This window comes from Lycorma delicatula, chromosome 2 (assembly GCF_047948215.1).
Source record: "Lycorma delicatula isolate Av1 chromosome 2, ASM4794821v1, whole genome shotgun sequence".
NCBI classification, from domain to species: Eukaryota; Metazoa; Arthropoda; class Insecta; order Hemiptera; family Fulgoridae; genus Lycorma; species Lycorma delicatula.
Genome location: NC_134456.1, coordinates 85628740 through 85654154, shown reverse-complemented (window position 1 = coordinate 85654154; position 25415 = coordinate 85628740). Strand labels below are relative to the sequence as shown.

At 28.4% G+C, this 25415-nt stretch overlaps 1 protein-coding gene across 6 annotated transcripts in view; it reads left to right on the top strand.

Moving 5' to 3' along the window:
* The window catches only part of LOC142318975 (facilitated trehalose transporter Tret1-like), a 230986-nt gene that overhangs the window by 188583 nt on the left and 16988 nt on the right, over window positions 1-25415 (top strand). For all 6 annotated transcript variants that reach the window (XM_075355709.1, XM_075355712.1, XM_075355713.1 and 3 more), the window contains exons 2-5: window positions 11706-11799; window positions 14433-14796; window positions 17216-17418; window positions 20300-20510. In XM_075355709.1, the coding sequence (XP_075211824.1) occupies window positions 11706-11799; window positions 14433-14796; window positions 17216-17418; window positions 20300-20510 (872 nt within the window). The remainder of the gene's footprint in view (window positions 1-11705; window positions 11800-14432; window positions 14797-17215; window positions 17419-20299; window positions 20511-25415) is intronic.

The window sequence follows — 25415 nt, the reverse complement described above, 5'->3', positions numbered from 1 at the left end:
GTTTGAAATCCTAGTAAAGGCAGTTACTTTAATTTTATACGATTTTAATACTAATCGTGGATACCGGTGTTCTTTGGTGGTTGGGTTTCAATTAACCACACATCTCAGGAATGGTCAACTGAGAACGTACAAAACTACACTTCATTTACACTCATACATATCATCCTCATTCATCCTCTGAAGAATTATCTAAACGGTAGTTACCGGAGGCTAAACAGGAAAAAGAAAAGGAAAAGGGTTTCAATTAATTACACTTCTCAGGAACGACCGACCTGACCTGTACAAGACTATACTTCATTTATATTCATACATATCATCCTCTGAAGTTTACCTTACGGTGGTTTCGGAAGCTAAACAGAAAACGAAAGAAAGAAGAAATATATATATATACTCGTATATACATATTTATAAAGCCTATGACAATTCCGGTAATGTAAGGATTCCAACGCGAGGTCATACATTTCTCTTTATTAATATTTCTTTTAACTCCATCTGTTTTGTTATTTTATATTTATATATATCGTGATGCTTCTCTGATCAAGGTTTGTGAGTTTGAAAAAAAAATTTAAATACTTTAGCAGTAGACGTTTTAGTAAGCAGTAAGCAGTACAAACGATTAGTATAGTATTTTTTTTTAAGTTAATTGAACTTCAAAAAATGTAATTTCAACGAATTCTTTGTAATAGGAAGATCTCATATATGCGAAGTTGCTACATAACTGTCGGATACTGGTTCGGTTTGAAAGAAGGTCAAAAATATTATTCTAATTTGCTACTACTGCTAGTTGTGTATCCTGTAAGAGCATCTAATTCTGCTGGATTTTAAATAATTTAACGTTACTCGTTGCGTAATAAACACGGTTATGTAACCGTTTCTAATTCATATAATTAAAGATTCTTCAGATTTAAAATATTTATTGTTTGAAACTTTTATATTAGCCTGTTTATTTTAGTATAAGCTACTAAAAGCTTCAAGTCATGTTCACTATATTTATCTGGAGAAAATAATTTCTATAGACTACTAGACCTTGAATCTAGTACATCTGGCTCTTTCATAATATATGTGCTCACATTTCTTTTAATTTACCCAATATTCCTAGAATCAGTATCGCTGTAATTTTTTTTCTACCAGTTATTAAAAAAAAAAAAAAAAATACCTTTTGCGTTTGTATTTAATGTTTCATCTGGATTATTTCTTATTTTTTATTAATGTTTTAAAGTTTTTTATTTTCAAAAAAATTGTTTTAGAAGCTAATATTTAATGTAAACTATATTTTTTTTCGTAAATTAATAATATTAATAATGTATTTGTTCAAAAATACAAAAATAATAATAATAATAATAATAAAATGGAACCTCCTAGAGGCAAATAACTGACGCTGAATTATTATCGTTATCATACATTCTAATCTGTAAATTTAATCCAGCTACGTTTATAGAAGGCAGTAATACAATATAAAGATCTATACGCTGAGTCAAAAGTAAAATTCAAAGAGGAAAACAAGAGATAAAAATTAAAAAACTCGACTACCGAAAAAAACATTGCTCTCTCTGTTCCGGTTTAGATCCATCGTGATTTTGTATGAATTTGTGTTATATTAGCAAATACCTCGTTTGAATTTTGAAAATCGGGTGATTGTTTGCAGATATATTATAAGAGCACCCCAATGCACAAAACAGCGACCCAGGGCTACTCCGTTTGTTACTAGTTGATGGTGTTGAATGGTCTAGCTTCGCGCGAGGTGCTCGCATCACCTCATCACTCTAGTCTCACACGAAGTCCCCCACGGGAAGTCTTTTATTAATAAACAGAGATCTTTATTAAACAGACTTTTTTTTCTATTTATTTAATATTATTTTATTTTATTTAACGTAAATTTAATTCTATTATTTTTGTAATATTGTTCATTCGATTGATTCGAATCATTCAGTTGAAACCCGGTTGACACAGTGATAGAGGCTCACGGCTCACCGTTCATTATTTCAATTCATTAAAGTTTGTGCTTCAACCGGCAAATTTCCACTATTACATGTATTTATATACAGAATGAGCAACATAAAACCTAACCCATAATGAAACCGCTACCTAGTACTATTTATGAAAGACTCTCACACAACTATTGCGACTAGTAGGTGTATATGTTACTACTGACTGTTTCTGCCGTTTGTCAGGTGGTTACGTGTCAATACAGTACACGTTTTTTTTTTGCAGTTCAGTATTGTGAGTGGGTTGTGTTTGTGTAAAATGCCTTATTCAATCCAGGAGAGGATAGCTATAGTTAAGGCTTATATTCGTACTGGATCGTTTGAAAAATCACGTCAAGTATTCGTAGAAAACTTTCCGAATGCCTGTATCCCAGTGAAGAGTAATATTCACGATTTATAATGGCGTACAACAGGTTCAGTTTCAGATACAAAACGAAATAGGCTACCATCCGTTAGGAATCCACAGGCCATTGACGAAATTGAAAGAAGAATTACTGTCAGTCCAAAAAAATCACTACGTCAGTTATCCTAGCAATCTGGTGTTAAATCCACATCTTGTAAAATTCTTCATGAATTAAAATTGAAACCGTACCGCGTTACAACTGTGCAACAACTGAAAGAGACAGACAAACCGAACTTGATTATTGCAACTGGCTTGTCAAAAACATTGTTGGTGGACAGATAGACCCGATATCGTATTTCTTGTCAGACGAGGCACGGTTTCATTTATCCGGCTGTGTTAATTCGCAGAGCACCAGTATTGGATGGCGAGGAATCCTCACAAGATATTCGAGCGTCCACTTCACGATGAGAAAATTTATGTTTGATGTGCCGTTTCCGGTAACCGTATAGTGGGACCAATATTTTTTGACCGGACTATCAATACACAAGTTTACCTCACAATTTTCGAAGAATTCTATGAGCAATTAATTTATAATGAAAAAGAATACAGTTCCAACAAGACGGAGCAAAGTGTCATACATCAAACGTTTCACTGAATCGCGTTCATGCAGCTTTCACAAATGAACCAGTTGTCAGCAGAGGACGGTGGCCTCCACGTTTCCCCAGAATTGTCTACTTAGGATATTTTCCTTTTGGGCTACTTAAAGGAGAGATTTTATGCATCTGATCCCGACTATATTGATGAACTGAAGGTGAACATTCAACAAGAAATCAACACAATTGGCATCAACGTTTTGCGTCAGAAGACTCTCAATATGATCAGTCGAGCGCAAAAGTGCATCGATGCCCAGGGTGGTCATTTTGAACATCTTTTGTAAAAAATAAGGTAAATAAATGCAACATTTACATTACGTTTTATGTTTTTCTTATTTAATTTATCCGTATCATTCATAAAATTTCATTCCAACATAACCTACCGATTGTGTAAAGGTTACGTTATGGGTTCGATTTTATGTTGGATTACCTGTATATACTCGTGTATGTATACACATTTATTAGCCTATGACAATCCCGGTAACGTAAGGATTCCAACGCGGGGTCATACATCTAAATCGGTTCAGCCGTTGAACTACTACAGTGGAATAAACATACATACATACACCCACAATACATTACACTCCTTTTTGGACAGTCTGTAATAATAAATTTCCTTTTACTTTCCTGGTATATTAGTTCTACAGCTTTGCTGCAAAAAAGAAGTATGGTAATCAGCCAAAAGATGGGGTATGGGTTTTTTGCACTCTCGATGTTTCATGACCCAGTGTTCCCAAAAAACAAAAATAAATAGGTGGTATTATTCGTATGTACGTGTGTTGACGTATTAGAAGCTGAATAACTTTTGATTGTATTAACCGATTTTGACAAAATTTTGTACAGAGACTCTTGTATACGGGGCAATTTATTGATAAAACTTTGGGTCAATATCTCCAGGGGATAAGGTAGATAGTTTTTTGGATCAGTTTTCTCAAAATTTTGTAAACATAACCCCGCTTTGTATTAATCTCAGTACATGGGTGAATACTTATCTTACGAATTTTAATAAAAATTTTTCCCAAAATTCCCCTTTCACCAAAAATCAAAAAAACTATCTTTTTACTTACTGTATACTTCTCCTAGGCATTGTAATAATGCAAGTGACCAAAAAAAAAATAAAAATAAATACTTTGGGAGCAATATACTGGAAGTGAGGGAGCCAATGAAAGTTTAAAAATATCGATTTCATTTTTTTTTTAAACTTATTTTGGTTATTCAGATTTTTAATATTATTAAGAATTTAAATAATAAATGTTTAATAATAATATTACATTAAAATTTAATCATAATTCACGTCCCATCCCCAAAAAAGAGAAATTAGGTAACTTTTTATTAGTCGTAAATTTTTCAGTGGAATTTTTTTCTTACATTTAACACAGTAAACGTAGAAACCCCCAAAAAAATCTTGGAAGGTGTTTTTGGCAGTGAGGGATAAAAACAAATGTACCTATTTTTTTTTTTTTTTTAAAACTATTTTGTACATTTAAACATATAATGATAATTATTCTACAATAAAACTTCATCTAAAAGTACCTCCATCTCAAAAAATAAATCTTAGGTAACTTTTTTCATACGTCATTATCTTTCCATTATTAAAGAATAAATAATAACAGGAAAGCATTACAATTTTTTTTGTCAGCTTTTTTTTACCAAAAGAGGAAACTAGTACCAATACATATTTTCGTTTTGAGTAGAAAACAAATATTTAAAGTAAAATAACGATTTGCAAATTATACTAATTATTTTTAAAATATGGATGAATTTTTTTTTCTTTATTACACGATTGAGTAGAAAATGAGCATCTCTGTGGCATAAATACTGACTGACTGAATGTGACTGCTGTATCTGATGGAAAGAATTAAGTTAATACGTGTAATAATATGAAGCTTCGCACTTAAACTACTGTCTTGTCGCCTACTCACGTACAACCATTTTATATTGCAAGGAAGGATGTCCTGTCTTTTGTAATCCCGTTTGAACAATGTTACGCGATAAAATGCAGTTATAAGAATGGAATTTTTATTTGATGTAGTGTATTTTCAGACAAACATTAAATTATTTTTTATTGTTAATTTATTTTTATATTATATTTATAATACATTTCTATATTTTTATTTGTTTTTTAACTTCGTATCCGATTTTATTTATATTATTTTTGTATTTAATGTTTTTATATGAATGTATAATTGCATAAGTATATTACATTTTCCGCGTAATTTAATTTTAAAAAATCTGACAGCGCAGTAGTTTCTAATGCCCGGCTTACACACACGAATTTAAAATATTCTATTTATATAGTATTTAATAATTAATAATATTTATAATTATAATTATTCTAGCTAAACCGCGCGCGCATATCGTATTTAATTCGCGTGGGTGTGGCGGTACTAGCGGCGACGGTCGGCAATAACTAAACTAATGTAATTTCACAACTTACATACAACAAATTCCGCTTGTACGGTCGACTTACTGGTGTAGCTGCGACTCATAACGCACCAGGTATCGAGTCGACCGGGCGATCGAGTTTGAGACCTAGCTAGACCGAATTACTTTTTCAAACTTTAAATATTATTCGTTTATTTAATTCTACCACTCACATAACATAGCAGGTGACTGCAACAGCTGTACGCCAGTGCTACCAATCTTTGAAATATAACTAAATTAAATAAAATAATATTTAAAGTGTAAAAAATAATTTGGCTGGTAACACTGTGGAATTTCAAATTTCTAGGTCCCATAGGATGAGGGAAAAGGGGATTTACTACATGAAAATAAGGAAATCCCAAGATGGCGCACTACGCCATCTTGGAATTTCCTTTCTGCGTGGATAGTACTCCGCGCAAGGAGTACTATTCCTGCAGTATACCCAATTACGCACTAGTTTAGAGTTTTTTTTGAGGTGGGCGTGCGATTTTACAGAACTTTTTTTGCAAATGTTATTTTTTAATTATTAATAAATGTACGTAAGAAAAATAAGACGTTAATTAGGTGAAATCTCGAGATACTGAGGGTGATCTTGCTCTACAGCCTTATCCCCTTGACCTTTTAAGTAGAAAATTTAATGACATCACTATATAGAAGTAACCTGATCAAGTTTGATTAAAATCGGTCCTGTAGTTCTGGAGATATAAAGGGATTTAAAGGCCAACCCAGAACATACACACGTACATACGAACTTCCGGAAAATTTCCATCCGGTTTTTTGGGTTCCTTAGATTCAAAACGTCAAGATCCGGTGAAAACCGCATATGCCCAAATTGAACCGATTACAATAGTCTGTAGTTCTGCTATAGCGCTATCTAGACGGGAAAGTACAATTACGATATTTATAAAAATGTTTTGAAATTTTTCATTTTCAAATAGAAATTTACTACCAAAATATTCCATTTACTTTTACTATTTAAATTTTAGTGTAAGTAAAAATTACCTATAAAAATAAGAAGAAATTAAATTTTACACTTTCTATAGCCGAAGAACACATTAATCTATATATTTGTTTCAAAATCTGTATCCGAAATAATAATTTAAGAATCAACATAATGATTTTTCATGAAATTTGATATATGTATACAGTAAAATTTAATTATATAGGTAAATGAAACCAAAGTTGACATTCCCTAATAGTCCACATAGAAATATAATTTTTAGGAATATTCCGTTTTAAAAAAATGAAGTTAATTTTTAACTAATGAGATTATAACACATTTTTACTTCTTTGTACGAAGTAAAGGAAGTATTGTGATAATGAAAAATTTTGGTTTTCAGATTTCAACGGAAATATAAATTTTGACCATCACTGAATCCATTTTGACTAGTTTCGGCGTGACGTTTGTACATATGTATGTATGTATGAACGTGTCTCGCATAACTCAAAAACGATTAACCGTAAAATGTTGAAATTTTGGATTGAAGACTGTTGTAATATCTAGTTGTGCACCTCCCATTTTGATTGCAATCGACTGAACCATGAGTATCCAAAATAGTCCAAAATCCAAAAACAAATTGGATTTTGGACTTTTTCTTAACTGCAGTAATAAGCCCTCATTGAGAGCTTTTCAAAATAAGTGGCACTTATTTTCATTGGTTCCAGAGTTATAACCAAATGAAATTTTAATTAATGGAATATTTGGATCTATAAGGAAAGGAAAGACACATCGGTTAGAATCAGTTTCATCTCCTTTTTTATTTTTTTACCTTTTTTGTAATTTATTTAAAAAATTTTTTTTTTTTTAAATAAAATATATTGATTTATTAATAATTATTAACCCGTGATTGTAAAATTTTTTTTAGAATAAATAATTGTTCAATAATAAAATAAAATAAAAAATGAAAAAATCATAAGTTATTAGTGAAATAATATTTTATGTACTTTTAAAAATGTGTATATGCAATCTAATAGATATTATTACATATGTGTATGTGTGATAGAGTAGGAGAAATATCTGATTATTTAATATGAATTGAAAATTATAATTAGAATCATATTATTTTTATAATTTCTGTTTAATTCTATTTTATTATTCTGAAATTTCTGTTTAATTTTATCTACGTTAAAGTTAACTACAGAGTGACTGAAAAATAGATCCTAACAAGAACAACATATACACTGAGGCATACAAACCCGATCTTTAATAAATTGCAAAAAATTCTTATCTTTCAGTTCATTTCTCTTCTGATATTGTCGGACAATATTCTCCCTAAGTCGGAGTTGATCATCATTTCGTTTATTTGTTTTTTGTCGCTAATCATTTAATCACTGTTTAGTTTGATATAATTCTTCTGATCTTAATTTGTGTACACATTCTCTAGTTTTCAAATTTTGTCTCTCTTTGTATTCATCATCCTCTATTAATCTTTTTATTTTTTCCTTGGTCTTAACGTTTTCTTCCTCTTTTTATTTATCATCTTCTCTTAATGTTTTTATTCTTTCTTTGGTTTTAAAATTGTCTTCCTCTTAATATTTATCTTTTCCTTGTAATGTTTTAAATCTTTTTTGTTTGCAACAATTTCTTCCTTTATATATTTATCATCTTCTCTTAATCTTTGTATTCTTCTTTGGTTTTAAGATTTTCTTCCTCTTCATATTCATCTTCTTGTCATTTTTTGAGATATATTTCTTAATGTTATCTTTCTTTTTCCTGTATGATTGTTTATTTTTCATTTTTCATTATTCACCAAATAATTCAATAATAATAACTGAATATTTTACTCCATAAGGTCGAAATTAACATTTGTAACCAGTATACAGGAGTTCACTAAACGGAATTGTTTAATTATTATTAACTTTTTTATACAACACACCAGAAATCTGGAACTTTTTGTTAATCAGCAACTCAAGAAGATACAATTAATATTGATCTAGTAATACGAGTAATAAATGAACTTTTACTCTATCCTAATATTTCATATGTTGAATTAATAATTGTATAAATATTTGATGTTAATAAAAACTAATATTTCAGCAATAGTGTAACTGTCTACTTTATTAAAGAACTGGATGTAATCCAGAGAACTGTGTATGTAATTTAATAGACATACAAGGAGGTCATATTTTTCAACATCAGATTTTTAGTTTGAATGTCAGGCACATTGTAGTGGTATCATAAATCAAATACTATATTGTATTAAAATATTTTAATATTTTTTTAATGAGTTTTTTAATAAATAAATTAAATCTTTTGTTCTGATTGGTTATAATAATGTATTTTACAGATTGTATTAGGAATGGATTAATATGCTATTCTATAGATAAAAGAAAGAAACTGCTCCAGCAGTTGCTTGGATGTATCAAGAGAAACCCTGGTAAAATCTTGATTAGAGCAGCATCACAAAATACACATTTATAAATAAAATAAACAATCTATCAATAAAAGGTCTAGTAAGACTTTCCCAAATGAACATTTTTATTATTATTATAATAATAATAATAATAATAATATATATATATATATATATTTACAAGTACATATTGTAAGTATATATATACTTGTCAAGTATATATTTAATATATATATATATATTTTGACAGTGTTGTATAAGTAACTGAAATTCTAATTAAATGTAATTGGATGAAGGAGACAAGATGTAAATTTTTGAATTTATAACTAATGTTATTATTGTTGTTAAACTATATTATTTAAATTTGTTTCCTGAATTATGTGTATTTTTAATTATGTGTACATGTTTACCTGTAGTCTTGTATTTATGCAAAGACATAATAATATAATTGTGTAACATAATTAAAACACCAATATTACTCATATTTTTATGAACTAATGATTATATGAACTATGGTTATGAACTAATGACTAATAATTAATATGAAATAATGATTAAATTTTTGTATTTTTAATTTATATTTAATGTATATATATTTTTTTTATGTACTACTGTGTAATATACAAAGGCTATAGGTAGCTGTCCTATTGCACAAAAAATACAAACAAATAAACAAATTATTATTATTATTATTTGCAAATTTATTTATTTGTTTAATTACATACTGATAATAATAAAATTGGTATTATTTAAAAATCCAATAACATAGTAATATTGTTTCTATAAATATACATTGTTTATTTGTATTTGAAGTAAATTGATTGGAAAATTTTTTAAATAGTTCCAAAATTTATTAAAAATGGCAATGGATGAATAATATCCTTTCTCGTAAACTGAAGCATCGTCCTGAGATGTACATGAAAATAGCTCTTATAACTGGTTTGATAGAGGAGATATTGTTATTTTTTTTAAGAATAAGTGACTATTTTTTTTTTATCAAAGTTTGCATAATAATTTATCACTTCTATTTAATAATTAACACTTTTATTATGATTGCTTAGAACTGTGTAAGAAAAATGAAACAGTTGAAATTATAGAATAAAAATATTTCAGGTCTTGCCAAGAATTGAACCTGACAGCAAATGATGTAGAAGCTAAAATTTTAACCACTATCAACTGACTGACCAGTTTATCTTCTATGAAATACTGAAAATAAACGCTTTTTACATTATTTTTTATGTTTACTTCAAATTCATTACACAATTTATTTGTATAAATAATAGATGCATTATCAGTATAAAGCATAATGTTTGATTGGATATTGTTTAACTTAATATTATTGATAAATAACATAAATAGAAGGGCCAAGGATAGTAACTAAACCAAGAATAGTAGATTCCTTCACTAGATTTTCAGAAACAATTGTTTATATATTAATTAATATTTCTCTCATTCATATGAGGCCTTTTTGAAATTTGATGATTCCATTACTGGAATTAATATATATATATATATATATATATATATATATGTATGTATGTATGTGTGTGTGTGTGTGTGTGTGTGTGTGTGTGTGTGTGTGTGTGTGTGTGTGTGTGTGTGTGTGTGTGTGTGTGTGTGTGTGTGTGTGTGTGTGTGTGTGTGTGTGTGTGTGTGTGTGTGTGTGTGTGTGTGTGTGTGTGTGTGTGTGTGTGTGTGTGTGTGTGTGTGTATTTATTATGTTATCAATAATATTTAATGACCTAGAAGATGAGATATCCTTTTTTTTTATTTAATATTTTAATATAGACCATTTTTTTACAAGCAGTAAATGTTATAATTTTTATTATTGTTGATAGTAATTTCTTATTACTTCTATTAATTACAAATTTATATATGTTTGTGTGTATATACACTTCAACAGAATATTTATAATAAACAATATATATATATTTAAATAAATATAATTAAAATAATAATTATAAATATAAATATAATTTGTGTAGTACAGAGGAATATGATTCTCAAAAGAATCAACTTTAGAAAAATAATATGTATATCTGTGTGTGTGTGTATGTGTACTCATTTTTAATTACACATTTTGTTTATTGATGTCAGTTTAATTGCCTGAACGATTATTATAGATTGTTTAAGTGTTTCTTGCATTACTATATAGTACCACTTCGTAAACAACTTACTATAATAATTTAGTCATACTTTAAGACAATAGTGTAAGTACTACACTTGTAACAACACATTAACAATGTATTGTTCATTTTTTTTCATTTTTCTTCTATCAAATTAACTTGCAAAATAATATTTATATTGGTAGTTAAAACATCATAGAAGCATTTAATAATATTATTTTGTCAAATGAATGGATTTTGTTTACCTATCCTTAATTCCACAGATGTATAGACAGAATTTTCTTACTTATTTACTTACTTATATGTAGCCATTACAATCTATCAACTCTTTCCTACATTCTACTCTCCATAATTCACGATCGCTCCATTTTGTCTCATCAATCCCGCTTCTCCTTATGACGTCATTTATTTTTCCTTTCCATGTACATCTCGGTCTTCCATGTTTTCTCCTTTCATAGGGAATCCATTTATATTTAATTTCTGGAAGCCTCACCTAAAAAGCCCGCCTAAAAAGAATCCATTCTTTTTAGGCGACTGTATCACTGCAATTGTTTTCATTCAAAGGCATCTATAACCCCTGAGTCGAGTTTAATTTCTTTTCTTATGACCTCATTTCTTACTTTATTTTTATGAGTCACTTTACAGCAGGGTCTCCAAAAATTCACGCCATTGCCTAAAGAATTAGTTCCTTTTTTCATTGTAAAAAATTGTATAGTATCACACATGAAATCATTTAATAAAAACATTATTCACTGATGTGTATGTACTAGTTCCATTGTCTATTCTATTCTATAACTTGATTTTTATTTTTTATTGTTTAGGAGGACCGAGAAGTTTGAAGAAGCAACAAAGAAAAATGGAAAAATGGATTCACCACTTCCAAGAATTCATCCTTTCAGACAAGCACTACCACAAGTAAATAGATTATCTTTCTTTTTATTATTGTAAGTGTTTCTTATTTATTTATTCCACTGAATAAAAAAAATGTTAACTGTCATAAAAGCAATTTTAACATAATCATTAAATTTATTAATACTAATAAATATTTTTTTTTTAAATTTGCTTTTGTTTTGATTAAAGTATTATACTTATTAACTATTGTTCTTGTCGTTAAATCTATATGTCCATCTCAGCAAAATACCTTGTAGATTTGCAACAAAAAAATCTAGATCCAATATTAAAACACTAATTCTCAGTCATAAACAGACACTCTTGCCTACATAAAAAATGACACTTTTCTAATAATCATAATGAATGGCTAGCACTGTATTACTACCATTATAAAAACATTAAGGTAAACTTGTTATTTTATTAGCAGTTGTTACAAGTAACTCAAAAATTGAGATAAAAACCAACATTAGTTAAATAGGCCAAAAATTAATTCACTTTAAAAAACAGATATGATTACTCACGGGTTGTAATGGATGTATAAGTTAAGAAAGATTAGAATAATTTTTAAATTAAACACTTTAATCTAAATGAAAGTAATAAAAACTTTGCCTAAGTATGAGCTATTTGACTCAGGGTTGCATCATTCCAAGCAGAAATTGCCACACCACCATTTGAAGAGGAGAATTTCACGAAAAAGTGATGAGATCAAAATAATGTATAGTGACCTCTTCCAGATCATATACCAAAATATACAAAATGAATAACTATTCTCAGATTAATTTTTTTTTTTTAATGGGGATCTACAAAACAGTCAATAAAAATATTCTTCTTTTCCTTCTGTCAGGTTATTACTATTCTGTATATTTTTCAATTTTGATTCAGTGTATTTGTACAGAGTGTCTACTTAAGAAGCTATGCTACTTCTTCTTTTTAAGTACCTTACAATTACTGTATTTGTTCATGTGTCTGTGCTAAATAATTCTCTTAACTGATTAATTTCAATTAAAGATGTTTATGTGCTTTTTCTGTTTAAACAGAAAAAATTATGTAAAAGACAGTAAACAGTTTTTTGTTATATATTTTAACTTAAAACAAATGAATTTGTAAAAAAACCATTAAATAAGAAAAAAAATGTTGTTAGAAATTCCTGGTAATAACATTCTGAAGAAGTTCATTATTAGAAAAAATATTTCAGAATAATTAAATTATGTAATTACCAGGAAACAAATCAACCGTTCTTCTCTTGGTATATTTAAAATAATGTGCAATGAAAAAAATAATTTATTCAAATATTTTGTTCAGCAGAATAGAATATCATAGATAGAAACAGAATAGAAAACTGTAATAATACACTAAACGGCTATTCAACAGTGAGGTCTCAGATACTATAATTTTATCCTTGATTTTGGTTGAGGATATAATTTAACAGTAGTTAAACATATGACTACCCCTTTCCTTTAAATTTTGCATCACTATTAAGTCCTAAAAGTCTCTGATCCGGTACCCTGTTCATGAAACTGTTGTAAAATAAATAAAAAGCAAAAGCAAAATAGATACAATTTTCAATATTAAAAATCTTATCAACAATGACTACAACAATAATAGTAATCATCCGGAACCCCTGCCTGATTGATTCTTTGTTGTTATTATCATTATTATTATAATTGTATTGTACTTTACTCCCATTCATATTAAATGAGGAAGGTTATAATTTTCTTTCCTTTTAAATTATAATGAGTTCGAGACCTTGGTTGACAAACTAATGAGCATTCAGATCATTCCAATTAGCTAAAGACAGCTCAAATTATCTACATACCTTCTCGCTCTTTCTTTCTCTTAATACAGTTCTTTCTTTGTTAAATAATTTAATTTATTGTAGCATCATTAAAGGTCAACAACACTTTGTTAATTGTTTATTCTCCTGCCAAATAAATTGTCTTATGTTGATTTGAAATTTACATAAATTGAAAATAGTAAAATGCATTAAGTGTTTCTTAAATTTTTTTCACCAAAAATATTTTAACAAAAAAAAGAAGTTTCTTCCAATTTTGGCTTTTTATCGCTTGAAACTGTTGCATTTTTAAGTTGATGTTTCATTTTAAATAATAACATTCATATTTTCTGTTTTGTTTTGCACAAAATTATGACCTTCAAAGTGTTATAAGTAGACTTCATAATAAAAGATTTTGAATGAGTTATAATCACTTAAACAGACATTGAACTATATTTGTACTTTATTATACAGAAAAAAAATTATAAAGGTTTTTCTTTATTCTTAATTATTTTCCATGACATCGTAATTTCTTCTTCATTACTGCAGCGAGTTAAAAATATATATTATTGATTTACAATATATTTTTAATACAATCATTTCTAGCAGGCTCAAAGATTTAAAGGTTGAATGAATACAATAGATGAAAAAAATAACCAATGACATATATTTCTATAAGGGCAACAGTCTATAGGCTGGTTTGACCTATCCATTGCTATCATCTGCTTTAAAAAGCCAAGGTAATATTGGTAACATGTTATGAATTTATAGGAAGGAGGTTTGTATTAGTCCTTGGTATAAAACTAAAGATAGTCTATAGTATTAAAATTAAGATATCTTAGCTGATGATCAATTACTAATACAAAATGTTTTTTTTTTTTGCCAGATCTTAGCAACAACAGCTAAAAATATTCTCTTATTGGGATATGGAATGACACTGGGATTTCCGACAATAGTTATACCAAGTTTAATGATTTCAAGTAGCATAAGTAATACCAATGTAACAATTGAAAATGTTACTAGTAAACATAATTTAATGAGCGACACAAATATTACATTTAATAATTCAGATCCTTCTCAATATTTATCTACAAAAGAACAAAATTCTTGGTTGGATACATCAAATAATCAAACAATGAATAGTTTTAGATCTGACACTATAACAAATAAAAGCACTGGAATACAAGATCCAGCTCTAAGTTTTGATCCATATCAACTTACATTAACAAGAGAACAGATTTCATGGTTTAGTAAGTTCTATCTTAATTTTTTTTTTTTTTAGATTTTATGTTTGTTACTAATGGTTTTTTTTTTTCATATTGTTCATTGTATTATTCCAGTAAGCCCTACTGGTTAAGAAAAAAGATTTAAATATAAAAAAGGTTTAATATAATTGTATTGGTGTTTAAAATTGTTGAACCCCCTCCTGGTGTATTCTTAATGGAAGCTCAATGCCACTTTGAATATCAAAAGGTTAAGCAATTGAAACAGTTTCAATGTTTAACTGGCACTTCAAAATAAATTTTTAACTCAGCAGATGAAACTATATTCAATTCAGATACACTTTTCTTGGTTAAATATTAATATTTATAAAAATGAATCAAGACATAAATTTTCAGAATTCTCTTTAATTTTAATTCTTTATATTTTTAGCTATACTAAATAATAATAATTATGAAATAAAAAAAAGCTCAGTCTTAACTCACTCCTGTACACTTATCCAAAATCCAAAACTTTATCATGTGTAAGATACAAACAAATATATTGCTAACCAGTTCTGACAGCACCAATCTAGTTTGTGGAAATAAATAAAACAAATTAAACAAAATATTTCAAAATCCTTTACTCTATTTCTGATGTTTGATTGTTTTCATTGATAGTGGCTAAGCTGCATTCATATACCTTTTAACATTTCTTTTTATTCATTAGCAAAATTTTTTCTCCTGAGATAAAAATAGCTCTCTCATAACATTCATTATTAGTTAAAATTAGCAATGTGTAGGGATATTTTTATTAAATTGGTTAATTAAAATTTGAGTTTGAATTATTTTTTATTTTAATTTTAACAGAAGATGATGCTTTTAGGTCGACTCAAATAATATGTAGTTTACCCATTTAACAGAAAAGAAACATTATGTAGAATTAAAAACTATATGTTGGAACAAATTTTATTTCATGTTTAGACATATCAGTTTTCCATAATTTTTGGATTGCATCAAAACCTATACAAATTGATATTTACATAATTAATGACTTGCAGTATAGAATACAAAATCAAATATGGTCTTTTTTGAAGTGATTAAAATGTGGCCTGTAGTTTGAATCTAAACAAATGAGAAAATAATAGGGTTAGGGAATTTGAGATTATTTTTCTAACAGAATTATGATTAAAAGAAGCAGATTCCAAAATTAAATCATTTATTGCAAGTACTAAAAAACTGAAAAGTTGCAAGTATTTATCAAAATACCTTGACTATCCATAATTTGATGATAAATAATTATATGACTAAAAAGTAAGCAGGTCCAGATGATGCTTTATTTTTACTAATATATTTTTCAGAGATTTGTATTTCTTATAGATCTGGTTCAAAAAAAAGAGTATACTATTCATGTTCATTATTCACATTACTAATTACCTGTTTTCCCTTTTCGAAATGGGAAAAATTACACAATTAGGTTGTCTGATAAAGCTTTCAAAATTCTTAAGATCCTTCTTTTTCTTCCTTGTGTAGAAATTTAATATCAGAAAACCATTTCAAATTATGGGCTTTCTGAACATAAACAAAAAAGGAGTTCATCTATACCACTTGAACATTATGAACATACAAAAAACACTTAACTATAAATAAAATGAACAGATACAATTCAAATCGCACACACTTTTCAACCACATCCTTAATACACATTTGTAGTAGGGTGTATGCTCTATTTAGTAAAAAAAACTTCCAGCAGTATCATCAGCTGACAACAGTAAGAAAATAGCATCTTAATTACTTAAGATGGTTGCAAAATTTAAAAAATGTTTTGAAATAAGTTTAATTCAATCTGTTGTTACAAAATGCTTAATTAATGAGATATCCTTGAATGAGGAATATTGTTGATATGTTTGATTAAAATATCAAGAAATGCTATATGGGGATACAGAAGATGTATCTAACTTGGTCTGACAAACCTGAATGATTTTTAGATATGTGTCAGCAATAATACAGTAAATTTTTTGAACTGGTATTCAATAGCCAAATATTCTAGTCTGCAAAGTTGCGTAAACGATAGTCTTCTACCATCAAACTTCATTCAACAAAAACAAAAAATTTCATTACTGGTTTGTCAGGCCTCCCCATCTGTATACTGGTGGTTAAATAGTCATGACTGATTTTAATAATTATTTAACAAAGTACATTAAGAAGAACGCATGACTTAGATTAATGGTCTTAATAAGTTTGATCATCATTTGTAAGTTTTTTTTCCAGTTTTTCTTGTATTTCACCTTTAATGTTATTTAAACTGCTCTTTACTTTACCTGCTTTTTTTTAACCTCCAGGACCACTGTTAAGTATTACTTCAGAGGATGAAATGCTTAAAATTAAAGATGTTTATTCCTTTAATTTAATAATATTTTAAAGAAAGATGTGTAACTTATATAATTTTTTCTTTTGTTTGTAAAAACAGGTAGCATCAACCTAATTTGTGTACCTCTTGGTTGTATACTATCAGGAATTTTAACACAACCTTTTGGTCGAAAACCGAGTATGATGGCAATAAACATTCCATTTATGTTTGCTTGGTTAATATATCACTATGCGACATCAGTTGGAATGCTGTATGCTGCTGTTGCTCTTACTGGGTTCAGTGGAGGCGTCCTCGAAGCTCCTGTAAGAATGTCATTTAGGTACCAGCTTAAAATTTTTGTATTTTTTTTCTTTAATTTTACTAAGAAGTCTTTTTTATCAATGAGTAAAACATAATTTTCACTGTTTTATATTGCAAATGAACGTAGATATGTAATTGAGCATTCTATCATAAAATGTACATCTTACAAAAAATATGATTACTCTTATGTTGCATTAAATCATCTTTTGCTGGAAGGAATCTGACAAAGTTAAGAGTATAGTTTTATAAACGGAGTGTAGTTGTATTTTATTAGGTTTTTTTCTACAAAAAATTAGCTTCCAGTCTGATTTTGCGTAACATTATGCTTTGTATTTTATTTTCCTAATTGTTCGCTAGAATAAAATGTTAAGAAGACACAGAATAAATTAATAAAATTTAAAGTTTTTCATCAGAAGCGTAATCTAATGTGCTGTAACCTGTATTTACAGTTTTGAAAGATCATATAAGTTTTAAACATATGAGTTAAGGGGCTTACATCAAAAAATTACAAAATTGGTCTTCCTAGAAATAAAGAAAGATGACTATCATGATGGGCATTAGACTAAATTCAGGAAAAATGTTTGGTGTATTATTAGAGTTGCTCCAATAACATAAGTATATTTCCCTTCCAGACTATAGACAAATGAGTGTATACATCTTTGTGTTACTTTTTTTTAAATTTAAAATCTATCAGATCAGTATTCTTAAATAATTTTTTTTTAATTTATTTATTATTTTGCTTAATTGATGAATTATTCATTACATAAGCTTAAAGCTTATACAAGGTAAATTTTATATCATATGAAAAATGCCATGCTTAAACGGGATTCAAACACAGGACCTTCAAGATAAAGGTTGGAATGCTACAGATCTTCTACAGAGATCAGATTTTAACATTTAACATTAGAAGTTAACTTCAGGACAAATATCATTAAAAACTGCACATTGTAATTATTGAATAATTTCAACTTACCTATAATAAGACCGAATGTATTTTTATGGTTATTAGCCATTAACAAACATCAACAGTGTAGAGTGAAATTGCATTTAACATTATTTAAAACTGATAATCTACAGGAATAAGTATATTAAAAATGACTTTTTTCATTGGCACTTTACTACATTTCATACCCTACAATTGAATATATTGATATATGAGATATTCCACAAATAACTTAGGCCTGAAATTGTTTTATCTTAAATTTAATGGCTTAAAAAATAATTTTTTATAAAATTTTAACCAAGTTTGTAATTTTCACAATTGAACGAATTTAAATTTAATCAGTGAACTAATTTAATATTCATGTAAATTTGTTATAGATACTAATTTTTTTTAAAGTTAACATTTCATAATAATTGAAAATTAGAAAACTTCATGTTTATTTTTTATCATCATCCTACAGTGACTTTCATGTATTAAATAACATTTATAAAACATATCAGAACAAACTTATAAACATTTACATAAAGTATTGGTAAAGGATGGGAATCCTTATGCAAATTTTAGGAGTTAAGCATAGAAACATAGAAATTTAAGCATAGTTTAGTAAATGCTTCTGTATTGAAATAATGTATTTTTGAAATCAAACCGACACCTCAAGTACCCAACTGCTCTCACAGGGAACAACTTAAAATTTTAAATTGAAAATGAGTTAATTTTAAAGGACATTGAAAAACAACAATTTTGACTTAAATAAACTTCAACTACAATACTTACCAAAATAGAGGCCATTTTTTTCACAGCTAGTTTTAAAAGCGCTCTACAGAACCTCTTAATTAACTGTCCCAACCATAAAACATTTTAAAAGATTACCAAATGCTCCTGTTGGTTAGGTTTGTTATATCCTGAAGACTTAAATCTTCAAATTGTTGTTTTCCAGTTGCTTTTAACTTATCTGTCACAACCCTACCCTTGCCATTTAATATTATTGAGTTGCTCCTCATTAGCGGTTGGAGGGGAAGTGGTTTTATAAAAAATTTTTTGAATGTTTTGAAGTAGGCATTTGCTAAATTTTATGTTATTGTTCTAAGTTTAACGGTTGAAAGGTTATTTCAGAATTTTCATACTTTATTAATATTAAGTAGATATATTTGAAAATATAACTGTTTGACAGAATGAATGCTACAGATTGTTCATTAAAACTTTTAGATAGCTCCAGTGGAATCCATTCTCAATGAAAGTTAGATATTAATTGATTAACAACAGTAGAGCAACTCTAAAAAAATAAATGACTTAGAATTTCAACACTGTTGTAAATAGGACAATAACTTTGAATTTCATGACCGTTGTAAATAACGTTTACAAATTTATCTATATAAAAAATAACTTGCAAATTGAAGAAAATATATTGTTTATTTTGTAAAAATTAAAAATAATATATTTTTGTTACAAAATTTCAACAGATTTAATTAGACTCAAATTAAGTAGTTTTTCAAATATTTAGTATCTTTTTCTTTTCTGAATAATTTACTGGATCGTACCGAAAAAAATGCGCAGGCTAATAGTCAGATCCCACAAGAATTAAAAATTAACAATACATGTGAACCGAAATAGAAAAGTCTATTTTTATTTCTAAATATTTATTAAGAAATTTCACTGAAATATAATAAGTTGAAAAAAAAACTTATAGAAATTTTGAAAAGGAAAATCATAATTCTGATTTATGTAATCTTATAAGAAAAACAATTTGAATGAAGGAAATTATCAATTAATGGTTTGTTAAGATATTCTTTTTCAAAATTTAAAATACTCTGATATTCTGACTAAATTGGTGAAATATAACAAAGGATTGTAATACATTTTTTATTGATATAACATATATAAAGACAGACTAATAAGTGTTTGTATTCAGTATCATAACTATAACAGTTTGTAATTTTTAGGTTTTAACTTATGTTGCTGAAATTACAACACCTCAACTTCGAGGAATGTTATCTGCCACTGCATCAATGGTTGTAATCTTAGGTGTATTTGTACAGTTTATATTTGGCAGTTTTGTACACTGGAGAACAATAGCATTGATAAATGTTGTATTTCCTGTAATAGCAATTTGTGCTCTTTGTGGTGTACCAGAAAGTCCGCATTGGCTTATAGGTATGTATATTTTTTATAGGTATGTATATTTACCAGGGTTGTCTGAAAAGTTTTGAGCCCCAACATGAAGATGCCAGCATTCGTCAACAAAAGTTAGGGAATGTATTCACACATACGTTGAAAGGTACTCACTAAAATTTCAGCCATTTTGGACATTCAGTTGTCGTTTGATAACATTAATAGACAAAAAAAAATTGTTTAATGTTTCTCTAAGTGCGATACCATTTCTTGAATTGTTTTTTTGCATACATTACAGATCTATAATTACAATTTTTCTATTATCCTTAGTTTTAAACAAATTACGCTTCAAAAAAAAATTAAGGTAAAATATAGTTAAAATCTGTAAAATTTATAATTTTGGCCATACCTGTGTTAGAATGATTTCACTGATGCTTTTCTTTTATAAATAGCCTCAGGCACATCCCGAATTAATGTCCAACAGTAATCGGCTAGCATATTAGTATTCGATTTCCCTTTATAGTGAGTGGCTTTTCATCATTGAAATGTGTTGATGGAAATATTCACGGTGTTCGTCACTTAAATCTCCGAGGTTGTCCGGGAAAAAACTGGATGTGAGTGGAGGAAATGTATTTTCCAAGACATATTACATCCCATAGCTCTGTATGAAGTAAGAAGTTGATTAACAATATCATGGTAATTGTCGGATTTTTGTTTGCCAAGAAAGTTTTTGTAAATGTCTTTAAATGAAGCCCAAGCTGTATTTTCTACATTATTTAATTGAATATATTATTTTCAAAATTTATTTATTTAAATGTCTTTAAATGTATTGAGTTAAATACATCATCTTTGACCAAATCTCTTATTTGAGGACCAACAATAATTCCTTCTTTAATTTTTCCTTCTCTTACATTCGTAAATTTCTGTCTGATGTATAAAAATCCAGGACTATTCTTCTTCATTGCTTTTACAAAATTTTTCATTAGACCTAGCTTGATATGGAAACAGGGTAAAAATATTTTTTTTGAGTTCAACTAAGGGCTCATGAATAATATTTTTCCCATTTGGAGTTAGGTTGTCTTGTTTATTTCACTCTTTGGTAACATAACATTTATCCCTAGCTTGGCTGTCTCATTCGCAAAGAAAACACATGTACTTAGTCTAGCCTAACTGCATACCTAACAAAATAACTATAACTTTCAAATTACTACATATGTTCCAGCTATGTTTTTTATAATTTATTTTTTCAAGAATGTCTTTCATCACATCATATGTCTCTTTCAAATTAATACCATAAGTGATTGGTATCGAAGGATGTTTGTTACCATTTTGTAGTAGTGTTACCATTTTTAAACTATACTTGGACGAATCTGTGAAAAGGTGCCAGTCCTCAGGTTTATGAACTTGTCCTAAGTGCAACATAAGCTCAACAATATTTGTACAATAAACCAAATTATTTTCATCAGCAAAGTACTCAGAAAGTTCTTTTTATCGACTTTGAAAGCCCAAATTTTTTTTATTTTTTTAAAGTAAATTCCAACCTTGCACTGTTGATCCTAACAGTTCAATTTTTTGATAAATTTAAATCCCTAACCCAGTCATTTAATTCACCTTGTGATATAAGATGTGGTTTATTGGAAGATAATTCAAAATCATAATCATTGTTGTCTTCTTCAGTTCTGTTTGATTCTTCATCACTCCTTTTGGAACATACATACACAGGTGGCTCAGGTACTGGAATACTTTCACTGTGAAGTATAGGCCTGATTGAAGATTGCAATGAAGAATATTTTACAGCATATTTAGATTTTTTAGAAATTTCAGACACACTTGTTAAACAAAAGTAACAGTCGTTTACATGATCCTTTGGTTCACGCCATACCACAGGTACACCTTCCATGTACCTTTCAGCCATTCTTTTAAATATACAGAACAGTTAGTGCATACTATATGAGGAGCCCACATCTTATCCTGATCACCAATTTTACACTGAAAGTATAAATGTTATGCTTTTTTAATTAAAGGTGTAATGTTTTTTCTATTTTATTTTACGGTAAACTCACCACATATATAAGGAAAAGCATCCACATCATTTACACAATTTTGAGGTATTATGACACTGCACTGTTAGCAAACTTAAGACAGCAATAAGACAACAAAATTAATTCATCTCTAAATCCAGTGCTTAATACAAACAACACAGCTTTGTTGTGTAAAGGTAAGAAACCTTTATGAGGCAGAAACATGGACTATTAGGAAAGGAGAGGAGAGAAGATTGGAGGCCTTTGAAATGTGGGTTTGGAGGAGAATTGACAAGATCAGCTGGACGGAGAGAGTTTGGAATGAGGAGGTGCTTCATAGAGTAGGAGAAGAGAGGGTGATTATTGAAATAATAAAAAGAAGAAAATGCAGTTGGTTAGGACACTGGCTGAGACGTAACTGTCTGTTGGTGACAGCAATGGAAGGATTTGTAACTGGGAGGAAAGTAAGAGGTCGGAGACGAATGAAAATGATAGACAATATAAAAAGGGAATGAAGTTACTATAAAATGAAATGGATGGCACAGAATCGAGCAGAATGGAGGGCGGCCATGTGAGAACCTACCTTTGGGCAGAACCCTTATTATTATTATTATTAAGACAAGAAAAAAGGTGTAAATAAAAGGTTGGTGCGATGAATGTTCCCAAAATGGTGGTGTAATAAATTCTGGATTTTGAAAAAAATTTCATTGATAATTTATGGAACTGTTATCGCAAATAAATAAATTTATAAAAATTTGATTAAATGAATATTATCAAATAAATTTATTTAAAAAAAAAATCTATTATGTATAACATTTGCTTATTTACTTAATTTCATTTTAATAAATGTTCAAAATGTCCTCCATCTGTTATTTGATAGTATGATAGTTGGTTGTAGAAGAATGAGACTGCATTATTCAGTGATTCCCTAGTGATATTTTGTTTCAATTCTCAAATTCTATTTTGTAAATCATTGATATCTTGGGGCTTATTATGATAAACAATACTTTTTAAGCAGCCCATAGAAAGTAATCCAATGATGATAAGTCGGGTGATTTCAATGACCATTCTATTTGACCCCTTCAGCCAAATCCACCTTCCAGGAAAAATTCATGTACCAGAAGCCCAAAATGATGGTGGGACACCACTTTGTTGAAACCAAATGTTTTGGAAGTTGGGGCCAACAATTTTTGAATGTTTAGAACAATATGTTCGATAAGAAAGTCTCATTTTTCAGTGTGTTTAAATTTCCATCCCTAAATATAGGTCCTATCAATCATCCACAAACATTACCTCATCACACATTTATTTTAACTGGATATAATATATGTGCCTCATGATACACAGATTCTCTCCCTGTTTCTTCAAATTGTTTGATGGTTTTTGACACTGTACCTTTTATGATTATTAAATGTTGCATTTTGCAATTCATGAACTTCATTATATGATCTAACTCTTATTCCCAAAGCCCCTCATCATTAAAAGTGTGACCCTCTACTGTTCACTTAGTGACATGCTGATAGCAATGTTAGCAGGTAGCACAGAAAAAATTAATTCAGTATAAATAATTACAAAAAAAGGTAAAAAAGATGAAAATAACGAAAGTGGCTTACAAATGCTGATTAGCCAACTGAAAGAAACTAACAGTGTAGTAATGAAACACTAAATGGAATATTACACAACAATGAAGTAAGCTTCATTTTTGCAGCAGTGGTAGAGACCACCTATGATCAGCTGATCAGCATGATTAGGTGACAATATTTTTATTTATTTACTCATTAAATTGGAACAAAAACAATTTTTTGTGTTAAAAAATAAGTTTTTTTTATTTATTTAAATTTAACTTTTAAAATAAATTTTTGTTAAATTAGGTTAATTTTTAATTTAATTTAATTTTGTTATTTGAACTTACTAATTTTATTAATGTTCAAAATTCAAGATTTATTCCATTTTGGTTGCAGTCATCGTACAATTATTTTATTTATATAATTTTTCTTGTCTTAAAGAGACCTTTAAAATGATCTATCACACAAAGGGTGTTACCATTTAAAATATTTGATTTTCAACCCCTGGGCCACTTCCCGAGAAGGGGTTAAAATTCTGTTTCTTGTCAGAAGGTAATAGTTGACCAATACTTATCCTGAAAGTTATAATATTCGATCTGGAACAGTTTTAAAGTTGTTGAATGGTTTCCATACTTTTGACTTGCTGTGTATAATTATCTATTTCATATTCTGATGTATTTAATTAGACAAAATTATAAGGAGTACCAGATAATGTCTGTGCATCTTGCAATAGATGTTAGGTATTTTACAAACTTTTTAAAATTTTTATAAATTCTTACAGTTCTGACTTTTCTGTCCTACTTTTATAACCGTAAAAATATTGAAAAAATTGTTCAATATTTTTAATTCAATCCAAATAAGGGGTAGTTCCTTTTATTTTCCAGGAGTAGCACATCTACTCATTCCTGATGTGATCACATAATGTATTTTTATACCAATCAGAATAAAGGATTTATTCAGAATAAAGATTTATTTATTTTGATAGAACTACAGTGGCTGCATCAAATTTAAAATCTTGTTTTTGAAAATGTTACTCCACAAGCTGCTTTTGGTTTCTTACTGAAGCTATTATACTTGAAGGGTCTTGAGTCCAACATAGTGTAACTATACACAAGTACAAATAATTCCTACACCCTTATTATTTATTTTACCAACACCGAGTACCAAGTAACCATAACCTTCATAATTTTCAGCAAAGATAATTGAGACAGCGACTGAGTTGTAAGTCACATATTTTAAATGGTAACAATGGTATGTGTTATACATCATTTTAAAGGTTACTTTAAGACAAGAAGCCTTTATAGGGCAGAGACATGGACTATTAGGAGGCTAAAGGACTAAAGGAGAGGAGAGAAGATTGG